Raw genomic sequence first — 14308 nt, 5'->3', positions numbered from 1 at the left:
GGCCATACTAAAAGTTCTATTTAATAATAGAATTTATAGATAATTTATGATTAATCATCAATATAATAATATATATTCTATTATCATGCTTTGAAATAGAAAATTTGATAATACAACTTTAAGCAAACTTACATCAAAATTGAAAGTATAATTTAAGTAATATCTAAAACATTAGATTAATATTAAATAATTTTAACATCATAATTTATTTTAAAATCTCATTAAATAAATAACTTTAGTTATAATTTTAATATCATAAAACAGAATTGACTAATAAAAGATTTAAAATTATTTTGTAAAATTTTATTTATGGTAGGTATAACAGCCAAGCCCGGATTTAGGAGGGAGCCAGGGAGGGCACGTATTTAGGGTCCGTGTGTAGAATAGTATAAGAATATTTTAATTTTTTTCTTGTTTGAACTACGGGACGATGGGGCCCGTTAAAAAGCTAGAATAAAACTTAAACATAAAAATACATACTTCATTTTATTTGTAAATATGTATTTTAATAAATAATAACATGTTTTTAATGTTTTTATCCTCATTCATCGTTATCATACTTTAATAAAAATGTAATTTGTTTTATTGTATACTTTTATAATTTTAAAGAATTGTTTTCATTGATGGGGGCCCACAACCATGTATTGACCTAAGCTCCTGAAGGTCTTAATCCGGGCTTGATAACAGCATCTGTCCAATATGTGCAACCTAGGCAATTATTCTATTAATTACAATTGTTATTACTTTATTAGGTATTAATATTATCAACAATGCATACCTAATAATATGTAATATAGAAAAATAGTTCTTAGTATACAATTGAGGAAATATTTATTTAAATTCGTTAGTTGTGTTTTTTATTACCTATATTTATATAAATCATCTGGACGAATAACAAAAAATGGTTGATCTGGTTAATCATACCAAGATACAAATTAGAAAATTTTAATACCCGAGTAGATCCAAAATCAAAAACATCTGTAAAAAAATTGTGTTACATAAGAGTAGGTAGTTGGATAATCTTCTTTATTACAAAGACTATAGGTACTTAAAGAAAAATGAAATGAACCCCTTAATCATACAATAATTGACGATTTTTGATTATGAAGCACAATGGCATTATAAATGAGCATGACTTTGTAATTGACATAATCTTTTTGGAACAAGTTATTTTATAGGTAGTGAGCAGGTCCACGGTTAAATTTAACTTGCGTATTAAGCCAAAAAATTTTCAATGAATTGCACACAATTGGACAGGTTCTTAATTTTATTTTTTGTACTTTTTTTTAAGTTATGGTGATATAACATAAAAAAGAAATACCTTATACATATCTCTTCACTTATTAAATTTAAATTGTATTCTTATATTATGATTTATCAATTTATCATTAATTGAAATGTCTACACATAGGTACTTATATGAAGTAGGTATGTAAATACCTTCTTAAGTTGTCAAAATTAAATTTATATCAATGTAAAATACTAATATTAATAACTGAAAAATCCTAGAAAAAATTTAGTTTAATAATATTGTACTTAAAGTCACTATGTATAATGTTGATAAGAAAACACAAAATATTTTAAAGATACAAACACAAATATTGTTGATGGCATTGATCAATTGGAGCAATAGTTTTATGATCAAATAATATAATAATTATATATTTGCACAGATAAAAAATTAAAGTAGATATAATAAAATCAATTATTCTTTGTAAATATGAATCTTTAATAATAAATTAATAACGTATCTACGTATTCGTATATTATAATTTATTGTTAGTTGAGGTAATTTTTTAACGTTAAAAATAAATTAACATCAAGTTAATAACACTAATAGTAAAATTGTATTTTAATTTGAACTTTAGATATTACTTATTTTTTAGTAATAAAAACTTTGATCAACAAAAATTATTATTCCAAAGATAAAATTAATTATCTTATAAATATTATTTATTATATATTATTATAATTAAATATATAATATAAAATACTGTAATATATACGTATAATGTATATTATTTGTAGTAATATAGTAACCAAAAAAAAAAAAAAACAAACAAACTGAACTAAAATTACTAGCTATATACTATGAAAACAAATTATATTATTTAAACTTAAGATAATACTTGTAGCAGATATGTTTAAATTTGAGAATATTAATAATACAAAATATTTGAAAGACTCAAACTTGGATAACGATGACTGTACTGATCAGATGGAACAATAATCTCGTCATTGATAAACATGATCATTATTTGCCTAAAAATACATGATAAAAAAGTATATTGATTAATAATAAATAATAATAATACACATAAACCTAAGTAAAAATATGCATCATACTAACAAAACAAATATCATGAATATTGCCCATAGGTTGAAAAATCAGTTAAATATATCTAGTAATCATCTAAGTATTTTATATATTATGTTTGATTGAGACAAAGCAGTTAATATAATTAGATACATATTTTCTCTTATTCTGAGTTTATAATGATTCTACACAAATTGTATAGCTTACCTGCTTTCAATGACTTCTCTAAATTTTTCATCTTCTCCATATAGATCTCTAAAGTTATCATTTGATACAACGACTCCACCACATTTATAAGCATGTTCAAGAATGATTCTAAAAAAAAATAATAAAATATTAAATAATAAATTTATTATTTAATATTTAGTGATATTCAATCATTTTTGATAAAATATTTGAATTTTTCAAAATTATATAATGAAAAAACTTCTATAAAATAAAAATAATTAATAAAGTTAAAATCTTTTTTCTAAGAAATGCATATAAATATTTAATGTCCTTTATTTTTTTTTTTTTTTTTTTGGAGGGAGTAGGGGGTCTTAGACTGATGGATATTGTATAAAAATATGTAAATAAATTTTATCACTACAATAGTATAATATGTTACTTTTTTCACTTATGAAATGTATTTTTGTATACAATTTTAATTATTATTAATATTTATTTTGTAATTTATGGTAGAAAGATACGGCTAGATTAGTATTAGGTATCTTACCAAATTAAGTTTTCTACTGGCAACTTTGTGCATTACATACCTATTTATATTTTAACCATAACTATTAATTACTGCTGTGTTTATTATTATTATAGTAGCTACTAGCTATATGTATTAATTTATAACCTAAATGGTAAAAATTAAAATTAAATATAGAAAACTGTTATTATTTTTTTTTCTTTCATATGGTTATAAAATATAAACTAATTGTAATGACAATAGTCTCTTGTAAATGTTGTACCTACCTACTATACTACTATAGTAAGCCCTGTTGAGAATATTTTTGAAAAATATTGTTATGTAAAATAATATGCATAATAAATCATAGGACACTAAATTGTTAGAAATGAGTAATGAAATTATAAAGGGACAAGTTATATAAACATTGTATACACTGTCTGTATGTAAAACATTTGTAATATGAATCCTGGACTCATACAAAAAGATAAAATTGTTCTATATTAGTTTTTTTTATGCCACCTAAAGGATTGCTATTAGGCTAAATACTAGATAGCATTATCATATTGTATTTATAATATGTTATAATTAAATGGATTAAACAATAAAATCTAAAAAATAAATAACAATAGGTACAATAATAAATAAAATTAAGATTACCGATCACTGTAGCATGTTAGACGAGTATCTTTAATTTTTCTACTGGGTGTAAAAAAAACATAACCATTGTCTGATAACCAAGTAATGGTTGCCTTTGTAGCTGATCCTCTTCTTCCCTGTCTATGATGTGGTAATAAAACTCTCACGGTTTGAAATCCCAAATCAGTAAAATACTCTACGCATAAAGTAATGCCTTTTGGAGAAAATCTCTTGTGACATCCATGACTAAATAAATAAACAATAAAACAATTATCGCCTACTTACATTTTAAGTTTTTAATGTAGGTAATTATCAAATCTGATTTTAGTTTAACAAATGCCTATATGATAAAAACCCAACTATAAGTGAGCAACAATAACTTGTGATATAAATATGAACAAATGTTAACTCCCATAAAATATTATAATTTCCTCTAAAAACATATGGCAAATTATTAATACCTATATGGTCTAACTTAGCCTATGGTGAATTCTTCTAAAAGGGGTAATAATGATAATTTAAATTGCATTTTTACTTATTTATTTATGTTTTATTTTTTATACAATTCATAAACTTTTATTTGATCATCAATAAATATTAAATAATAATTATCAAATAGTTATTACACAACAAAAATTACTACATTTCATTGTACAATAACAATTTTATATTATTTCAATAATAAATATAATTTGAATTAGGTACCTAAACTATCATGATGATGAACATAAATTTGTTTAAATAGGTATAATATATATAATAAAGAAATATAAATATAAATGTATATGAAATTAAAAATACAAATATTTTTGTTTAAAGAATTTAATATTCTGTGTTTATAAAATCTATTTGTTCATATTTGATACCTCTAAGTTGTGTCCTCCGGGTAATGCTAAATAATTCTACATTTGTAAGATATTAAAATGTTTTTATGGGAATTTACACGTAACCATAAATATATATTAATATATATTTATGTTAATATTATAATTTGTAGAGTTTTCAATAAAATATTATTTGTAGATTTATATAAGAAACATAACTACCTTCCTGTGATCTACTTGACAAACCTATCCAACTCAGTGTACATTGTACACTAATACATTCACATATATTGTATATTACTATGTTAGTCTATAGCCATAAAATTGGCTATCACTTAAAGGTTAGGTAGGTAAATTAAACAAAAAGTTAATTTTATCTAAGTAACCAATTAATTTATTATTATAGAAACAAAATAATTTTAATCACATTTATCCTGAAGTGTCTTAATCTTTTTATAATTTTATCTAAGATTATTATAAAATATAGACCTTATGAAAAATAACTTACGCATAACCAATATTTAAGCCATCAATAATAATTGGTCTTTGTATTCTTAAAGATATTGATGCTGTAGGCGGTGAGATCAAACGTGGAAAATAAGTAGGTTCTGTAAAATAAAAAATAATAAATAATAAAATTGTAAATAAGCCGAATTTTATGCTTTTTAAACTAACATATTATATAGTAATTAGGTACCTTGGGAAGTAAAATCCTGTGCTTGAGTAGGCTGATTGTATTGCAAAGATTGACCAGCATGTTGAACAGGTTGAATAGATTGACTAGAAAATTCAAAAGATTGACCGACAATTTGAGCAGGTTGATTAGATTGTTGACGCACTGTATCATCATTAGAATTTTCAGCATTGAATGTTATGCGTTCATTTAGATTTGGTGAAGTTTTGACTTGACGAAAAATTTGATCATCATATTGTACTGTTCCATAATTGTTATGAGCCATAGTACGATTACCAGTGATAGAACCCAGGGTAAGGTCTAGAGCACCATCATTCATTATTGTATCATTTAATACTGCTAAATTGGAAGGACGAGCTTGGTTTAGAAGCCCCCAAAAGGGATAGCTACTTGGAAAGCAACCAGGATATAATACTCTCTGGAATGGAAACATAGTAGAATTTAAATTGTACTTCTTTATGGCAAAATTAGTGATTGCTGATGTATTTTTTCCAGAATTTATTTGAAATTCACTTTTGACCACTATTTTTCCTTATATTCCTTGGATATTTCACCTAATAAAGCAGAAATGACAACCTACAAAATACTCAATTTAATTAGTAAATAATGTAGTATTAAGTAAAATTCACATTTAGTAATCACTAAAATTGTAGCATTCTACAAAGTACAAGTACAACTAATAACTAAAAAATGTAAATATCTTTAAGCATGAAATTTTAAATTTGATTATTTTATTTAATTTTATACCACAATTTGTTTTTTATGTAAGGTAATGAAGTACTACAATCAACTAAGAAACATAACATATTAATTCTATCTCTATTTTTATGTTATTCATATTTATATTCTCTATAATATATGCAACCAAATTAAACTTCGGTATAAACTTAATATGTAGATTATATCAGTATTTTTTAATTTTCAAAATGTACCTAACCCCAATGATCTAAAATATATATTTATTTATTTTTATAACTATTTTCATTTATGTAGATAAAATTCATAATCCACAAAATGTTTAATTAGTTATTCTAAAATATTTGATTACAATGTCTTGGTTATAAATCACTGAATTAAAATCAGAGGACTATACAATGTAATAGGTTTTTTAAAAGTTAGTAGGTAAATAATAATTATATTACAATTAAATATTTTTTGTAATAAGGGCACGATGATTTAAATATAAAATGTTATAAATAATAGTTTATAATTTTGAATTTTAGTGTTTTTACCTAAGATAAAATATTTATGTTTTAGTTTTATATATTAGGACATTAGAAATAAAAATAAATATATTCAGGAGATACCATTATTTTAGTTTAGAAAAGAGAACATTTAGTACTTACTACATTATACATTATACTACATTATTTATTTTAGTATTTCTTTTAATGTAATATTACCAAGGTTTGGGACTTATAGAATTTGCATATCCATCATAGGTGATGAAAAACATAGCAAAGTGATGTATAAATATGTTTTATGATACGGAGAATTCAAATATGAAATTTTATTTTGCATTTTTTTGCATATTTAACGATTTTTAACGATTTATGGATAATATTATTGTTCAAAATGTATTAATTAAAATGTTGAACGATTAATTACAAAAATTTGTTTTGAGTGTAGTAATACACTCTATACTCAATAAATCGAAAACCATGTAGATTTATTTTGTAAAGATTTTATTTTTATTATTTATTAATAATTATAAATAAATTACAATGTTTTTTTATATTTATATGAAATAAATCATTTTTTAATGACTTTTTAAGTGTTGTTTTTTTTTCATTTTTAGAGCATATTTTTTCATTTTTTGTGCATATTTTTAAGTTTATCGGATCATATAATATAAGCACATATTTTAGTGCTTTTAGTGCTTTAAATCCCGAACCCTGAGTATTATTTACAAGTTATTACAATATTTTAATAATAAACAAGCTCTAAAAAACTATTTGATAAGCTTAATGTTACTAATTCTTAAATTTAATAAATAAATAAAGGCCGCAGTTAAGTTATTTTATTACGGTTCGGTTATTCACCATCAGGTTTATTAGGAAACGTACTATAGTATCTACTATCTACTACCTATATATATTTATCTTTGATAATTATTAACATAACTAAAAAATTAAAACCAATTATGCATTACCTTTTTTTTTTTTTGAGAAAAGCGAAACTAGTAAGAAACTTCAGCAAATGCATAAAAAAAAGTCGGCAAGTGGGTACCGCTCTACTGTACATTAGGGGGTGGGGTGGACCTCGGACTAGTCGGACTAGGGTAGGTTAAATTTGAATGCAATGATAGGTATCATTGTATACGAAAAACGATTCTGAACGGAGATGATTTGTCAGTCTAGAATATTTAACGTTAGATATAAATACAAACAATTTTATGAATTTTGAACTACAAAATAATTTGCAAATATTCATGATTTTGACGAATTGTTGTCGAAATTTGAACTTCAAATGCTAATAAAATTGTGCCCATGTATTCTTATTATTTTTTAATCACTATAAGAATAACATATGAGGAGCTTTATATAAAATTTTCAAGTATTTTGATTGGGCCAAAAAAATTTTATCGACATTTCAAAAAATTTTTTTCAGAAAAATTGAAAATTTCAGTTGTCTATAAATAGCTCAAAAAAACTCAAAATATTTTGAAAATTAAATCATGTAAAGAAAATGCCAATCTAAATAACTGGTAAAATTTTCAAGTATCTACGACTTATACTTATTGAATAAAAACAAATATTTAAAATCGTTTGAGGATAAATCGTTATCATTACGCGATTTCGTAAAAATTTAAAATTCAAACGCACTTAAAATTTTTCCTATAATGATGCTTCGAGTTTTCTCTATAGCTACTTCAAAATTACTTGCAAATTTTCGCGTTTTCGACAGATTTCGTAAAAATTTGAACTATAAACGCTTATAAAAAAAAATTGTGACTAACGATTTTTAATTTTTTTTTAACTACAATAAGAACAACTCATAAGGAACCTTGTATTAAATTTTCAAGTTTTTTTGGTCATCCAAAATTTTTTTACCGACACTTCAAAAAAAAAATTCGCATAAAAATCGAAAATTTCAGTGGTCTATAAATAACTCAAAAAAAGTCAAAAAATTTTGAAAATTTAACTGTATATAGATAACACTAACAAATATTTGGTGAAAAATTCAAGTATTTACAGTGATTAGTTTTTGAATTACAACCATATAAAAAAATCGATTCGGTCGAAAACTGGTTTTGCGTAAAAATTCCCGTTTTTCCGTCATTTTTTTTTTGTTTTTCTCGATTTTTTTGAAAACTGTTGGAAAATGTTTACTTTTGACTTCTATAATGCACCAAGGATATTCAATTTTCCATCGGAAACCACCCCTGAAGTTTGAATTGAAGCATTATTTCGGCTAGTTATGTTGTACACAGACACAAAAAAAAAACATAGATCATTGTAAAATCAATACATTCATCACTCCGTTCAGAATCTATAAGTTCATAGGGGGGATATGACACCCTCGTCACCCCTGCGAGCACGCTCCTGAGTAGAACCCCTCTCGACCGCCTTCGGCTAATCCATCACTCAAGTTGATCCGACCATAGTATTATCGATATAAATACTTAGATTAAACATTATGTATACATGTAATGCTCCCATTCAAATTTTTGTGTTATACATATTATGTAGTAATTTAATAAAAAATATTTCTTAAACGTTTTAGTAGGTATATTCTGATAATCTGACGTTATTTGCGTTCCAACCACACCTCCAGTCAAGAAAATGACGGATTAGAGCATATATATATATATATATATTAATATATACTTTTGTCCGAGGAGACAACACGACGCAACAAAAATCAGTTTGTTCTGCGCATCCCCGCATAGGTCAGTTACAGGCCTCTCATCAAAACCTACCCTCAAGCGAAAGCCGTAAATCAATCAGAATTGAGTGTGTTGTGACCCGTTCTTGATTTTCATTATGCCATTAGTTTACGCATGCGCAGAACAGCATGTAATACTTTCTTACTAGACATAGAATTTTTTCAAGTATTTTTAAAAATATATGTACCTTTTAGATTCTGAACGGAGTGATGAATGTATTGATTCTACAATAATGTGTGTTTTTTTTTTGTGTGTGTGTGTATGTATACAGCATAACTAATCAAAATATTGCTTCAATTTCAAACTTTGAGGGTGGTTTCCGATGGAAAAGTGAATATCCTTGGTGTATTATAGAAGTCAAAAGTAAACATTTTTCAGCAGTTTTCAAAAAAATTGAGAAAAACAAAAAAAAAGTGACGGAAAAACGGGAATTTTTACGCAAAACCAGTTTTCGATTAAATCGATTTTTTTATATGGTTGTAATTCAAAAACTAATCACTGTAAATACTTGCATTTTTCACCAAATGTTAATGTTAATGTTATCTATATACAGTTAAATTTTCAAAAAATTTTGACTTTTTTTGAGTTATTTATAGACCACTGCAATTTTAAAATTTTCTGAAATTTTTTTTATACAGTGTCAATAAAATTTTTTTGGCCCAACAAAAATACTTGATAATGTAATACAAAGTTTCTCATAAGTCACTCTTATAGTGATTTAAAAATTATAAGAATACATAGGCACAATTTTTTTTTTATTAGCATTTGAAGTTCAAATATTGACAACAATTTGTCAAAATCATGAATATTTGCAAATTATTTTGTAGGTATAATTCATAAAAAATTTTGCATAATAAAGTGTTGAAAATTTAATACAAGATTTTTCATAAGTTTTTAGCTTACAATAATTATAAAAAAACTTAAATTTTGGTGTATTCAGGCCATTAAAACATAAACCACCTTTTTCACCACCCAATGGAAATTATTATATCCTAAGCTGACAAATCATCTTCGTTCAGAATCGTTTTTTGTGTACAATGATACCTATCATTGAATTCAAATTTAACACTCCTATAATATATAATAGTGATCCACATGGAACCTAATGTACAGCATAGCGGTACCCACTTACCCACTTTTTTAAAAGCTTTTAAACACATGATATATTACAATAATTATTCAGGTAATCTATATAATTTAAACTATCAAAAAGAAACATTTTTCTGAAACTATTCAACAAATAATAATATCACTTGTTATAAGCTTTGATATTATAAAAATATTTTCTAAGATATTAATTTACTACTCACCATCTTTCATAATTAAATTTGAATTTAATTATAAAACCTTGATTATTTAATTATTTACATATTTTATTAACTAGGTAACGGGCTTTGATACTTACTCTCGCCAACCCCTTTTATTTTGAGAGGTTTGTCTAACTCCAATTCTTTTTTCAACCAAAATGTATGAATTTTACATAAACCGATCATTCTTTTATACTTATAATACATATTGATTTTATTTGACAAATTACATGTGTCTATCAATCAGTTGAATTTTACAGTGAAAGAATAATGAAACTATAGTAATTAACTAATCCATTAAACTGATGTATAGAGTAGAGCATAAGTTAAATTTAAAAAGATCGGTTTAATCATACTTATTAAAATCGGTAAAAAGCATTTCAAGCCTTTAAAGTACATTTTATCTGAAATGAGGGGTTAAATCAATTAGAATATGAAATTGGAAGTTATATATTTGGGGTAGCAGAGAGAGGTAGTAAAATTTTAAATACACCACTGTATATATAGTTATTGATGTACCTAAAATATAATATATTGAATAATTTCTGTGTTGTTTTTTTTATCATAGTCTATTAAACTGTTTGATAAACAAATATTCGAATACCCGCTGAAATAGTATAGCAAAACGGGTATATTTATTTTCAAACATAAAAAAACAATAATAAAATTATCAACCAAGTAAAAATAATTATAACTATTTTTGTGATATTAACATTATTGTAATAAAATAAAAACCAAACAAATCAACAGTAATTATCATTAGTTTTAATTAATTATTATTATTATTTTTCAATTACCTGTTGTCTTGTATAATTGTACGGAGAAAATCCAAAATGCAGACGTCTAATGTAAAGCAAATCAAATGAAACACTTGACAGCAACAAAAAATGTTTCGTTCTATCAAGAACGACGCCAATGAATGAAAATGACCTGCAGAGTTGAACTATATACGATAAAGTTTGAATGATAAAATATAACGCTGAAGCGAAACCGAATAACGTGAGCGCGACACTACGGCAGATAGTCGTCTGGCACTTGTCGACAAGTAATACAATATTATTGCGTAGTAGCGAAACAAAAATCAATACTCGACTACCTGCAGCATCCAGGTCATAGGAGATGAAGTTTAACAGTATTGCCAATGATAGCCAAATTCATTTTTACTTTTATTGTCAACTTCCACGCTACAGGTGGATTGGTTGGTACGTCAATCACCGCTTGGGTGAGCGCTATTGATGATAATTATGGCGGACGATAAACTTATTTATAATAAAAAAATGTTTGTATAAAAAAAAAATAAAGTAAAAATAATAATAAAATAATAAATAATTAGTAGTTATAATGTAACGAACTTCCATCCCACACACCATTTGCCTTTACCACATTATTACTACCAATAGCAATGCAGTACGCCGACCACGACCGTGTATGCTTCCCGTTAATTCGTCGCCACGTACCACCGCCAGCCAACGACATTTTGGTCGGTGGCCATCTTTTTTTCTTTTTTTTTTTTCGTTTGGGATCGACGACGCCGTGGGAACCGCTTGCGCATTACTTCCACGAGTCTGTGGCCATTTACGCTACAATAACGCTATTGTTTGAAACTATATCAATGACGTGAGATAATAGCCCATTATATTTTCGTTGTCAAGATTTCTAGTTTCTCTCGTTCCTTTAGATTCTACAATAATGTGTGTTTTTTTTTTTTATCTGTGTAAAGCATAACTAGTCGAAATAATGCTTCAATTTAAAACTTTGGAGGTGGTTTCCGATTGCAAAGTGAATATCCTTGGTGCATTATATAGGTAAAAAGTAAGGATTTTCCAACAGTTTTCAAAAATATCGAGAAAAACAAAAAAAAGTGACGGAAAAACGGGAATTTTGACGCAAAATCAGTTTTTGACAAAATCGATTTTTTTATATGGCTGTAAATCAAAAACTAATCACTGTAAATACTTGAAATTTTCGTTATTAATACATGGCTATTTTGATTTTTTTTTTTTTTGAGCTATTTATAAACCACTAAGATTTTGGATTTTTCTGGGAACTTTTTTTTGAAGTGTTGATAAAAAAATTTTAGATGGCCAAAAAAACTTGAAAATTTAATATAAATTTTCTTATAAGTTATTCTTATTGTAATTAAAAAAATCAAAAATCGTTAGTCACAATTTTTTTTATAAGCGTTTATAGTTAAATTTTTTACGAAATATGTCGAAATCGCAAAAATTTGCAAGTAATTTTGAAGTAGGAAAATCATACAATTTTTTGTGTTCATAACTAAGGATTAAAAATACAACACTAAGTTTTCATAAGTTTTTCTTCAAGTAGCTATAGAGAAAACTCAAAGCTTCATTATAGGAAAAATTTTAAGTGCATTTGAATTTTAAATTTTTACGAAATAGCATAATAATAACGATTTATCCTCAAACGATTTTAAATATTTGTTATTATTCAAAATGTATAAATAAATAAAATATACGGCTCCTAAATATCGATTACTTACGTAGTCTTATTTCATATAACACACTGAATACAAAGTGGTGTGCGTTTTACGCTGATAGATTAGGGTCTAGGGGCAAATTATTAAGTACTATTGTATATTATATTAATCGAAGTACGCCATTATACGATATCACAAACACATAAATAAACCTAATTAATGGATATCGCCACACACGCGTGAGCACAATATGTACCAGCCTCAAAAAAAAGATAGCAGAAATTATATTATATTACAATTTCATTTTTGGTTTCTACTGCAAACGCGGCTCCCTTGATAATAACCGACGACACCCCTGGGAGCCGCGACGCACAGGTTGAAAACCACTGGTGTATAAGGCGTTATTCCTATAGTGCGGCCAGCAAAATTAGAAATGTGACCGTCAAGCTCCCGGTGACAAATTTCCTTTAGTGTTTCTACAAATGCCATCCCCGCGTAAAATATATATATAATGTACATTCGTAAAAAGGGTAAAAAATTCTTCGAACCCCTGATTTTCACGAAAACGGCCACTAGGTGCATGACGATCACACTTCTAATTTCGCTGACTGTAGTATAGGAGCGTTGATGGTCATCACGACCACGCAATCACCCACGGTTGACCACCTGATACATAACTGGTTCTGTCAATCGAATACTCACATAACCACTCATACGTTAAACAACAAAAAAGTCGGCAAGTGGGTACCGCTCTGCTGTACATTAGGGGGTGGGGTGGACCTCGGACTAGGGTAGATTAAATTTGAATGCAATGATAAGTATCATTGTATACAAAAAACGATTCTGAACGGAGATGATTTGTCAGTCTATAATATATTATAATTAAATATTGTCATTTATTCTATTTTGAAACAAATATTCCGATTTCATAAAAATTTAAAACTCAAACGCTTAAAACATTTTTCCTATAATGACTCTTAAAATTTTCTCTATAGCTTTTTGAAGCAAAACTTATGGAAAACTTAGTGTTGAATTTTTTAACGTTAGATATAAATACAAACAATTTTATGAATTTTGAACTACAAAATAATTTGCAAATATTCATGATTTTGACGAATTGTTGTCAAAATTTGAACTTCAAATGCTAATAAAAAAAAATTGTGCCTATGTATTCTTATAATTTTTTAATCACTATAAGAATAACATATGAGGAACTTTGTATAAAATTTACAAGTATTTTGATAGGGCCAAAAAAATTTTATCGACACTTCAAAAAAATTTTTTCAGAAAAGTTGAAAATTTCAGTTGTCTATAAATAGCTCAAAAAAAGTCAAAATATTTTGAAAATTAAATCATGTAAAGAAAATGCCAATCTAAATAACTGGTAAAATTTTCAAGTATCTACGACTTATACTTTTTGAATAATAACAAATATCAAAAATCGTTTGAGGCTAAACCGTTATTTAACGCGGTTTTGTAAAAATTTAAATTTCAAACACTCATAAAAATTTTTTGTCTGAATCCG

General features: G+C 25.9%; 1 protein-coding gene across 3 annotated transcripts; it reads right to left on the bottom strand.

Moving 5' to 3' along the window:
• Positions 1-2021: 2021 nt before the first annotated feature.
• On the bottom strand, positions 2022-12269 carry LOC114130043 (endoribonuclease ZC3H12A-like). 3 transcript variants are annotated; one of them, XM_050197885.1, is made up of 7 exons: positions 11141-12269; positions 10442-10747; positions 5151-5723; positions 4962-5061; positions 3651-3875; positions 2525-2632; positions 2022-2262 (listed from the first exon to the last, which is right to left on the bottom strand). In XM_050197885.1, the coding sequence occupies exons 3-7, from the start codon at positions 5578-5580 to the stop codon at positions 2160-2162; spliced, it is 966 nt and encodes a 321-aa protein (XP_050053842.1). In that variant the 5' UTR covers positions 5581-5723; positions 10442-10747; positions 11141-12269; the 3' UTR covers positions 2022-2159. The 3 variants fall into 3 exon arrangements, with proteins under 3 accessions (XP_050053842.1, XP_027850730.2, XP_050053843.1); XM_027994929.2 differs by lacking the exon at positions 10442-10747; XM_050197886.1 differs by lacking the exons at positions 10442-10747; positions 11141-12269 and having other exon boundaries at positions 5151-5919.
• Positions 12270-14308: the final 2039 nt, after the last annotated feature.

Source organism: Aphis gossypii, chromosome 1 (assembly GCF_020184175.1).
Source record: "Aphis gossypii isolate Hap1 chromosome 1, ASM2018417v2, whole genome shotgun sequence".
NCBI classification, from domain to species: domain Eukaryota; kingdom Metazoa; phylum Arthropoda; class Insecta; order Hemiptera; family Aphididae; genus Aphis; species Aphis gossypii.
Note: the sequence above shows the minus strand (reverse complement) of the source record. Positions and strands in the feature narration are given on the sequence as shown.

What these genes read in the sequence shown, in the direction of transcription:
- LOC114130043 (XM_050197885.1), bottom strand. Translation starts at nt 5,580, where the DNA reads ATGTTTCCATTCCAGAGAGTATTATATCCTGGTTGCTTTCCAAGTAGC. An exon ending in CTAACATGCTACAGTGATCG is followed by an intron (nt 2,633 to 3,650) that starts GTAATCTTAATT and finishes ATTTTTTTTTAG; the next exon opens with AATCATTCTTGAACATGCTT. An exon ending in AGAGAAGTCATTGAAAGCAG is followed by an intron (nt 2,263 to 2,524) that starts GTAAGCTATACA and finishes ATGTATTTTTAG; the next exon opens with GCAAATAATGATCATGTTTA.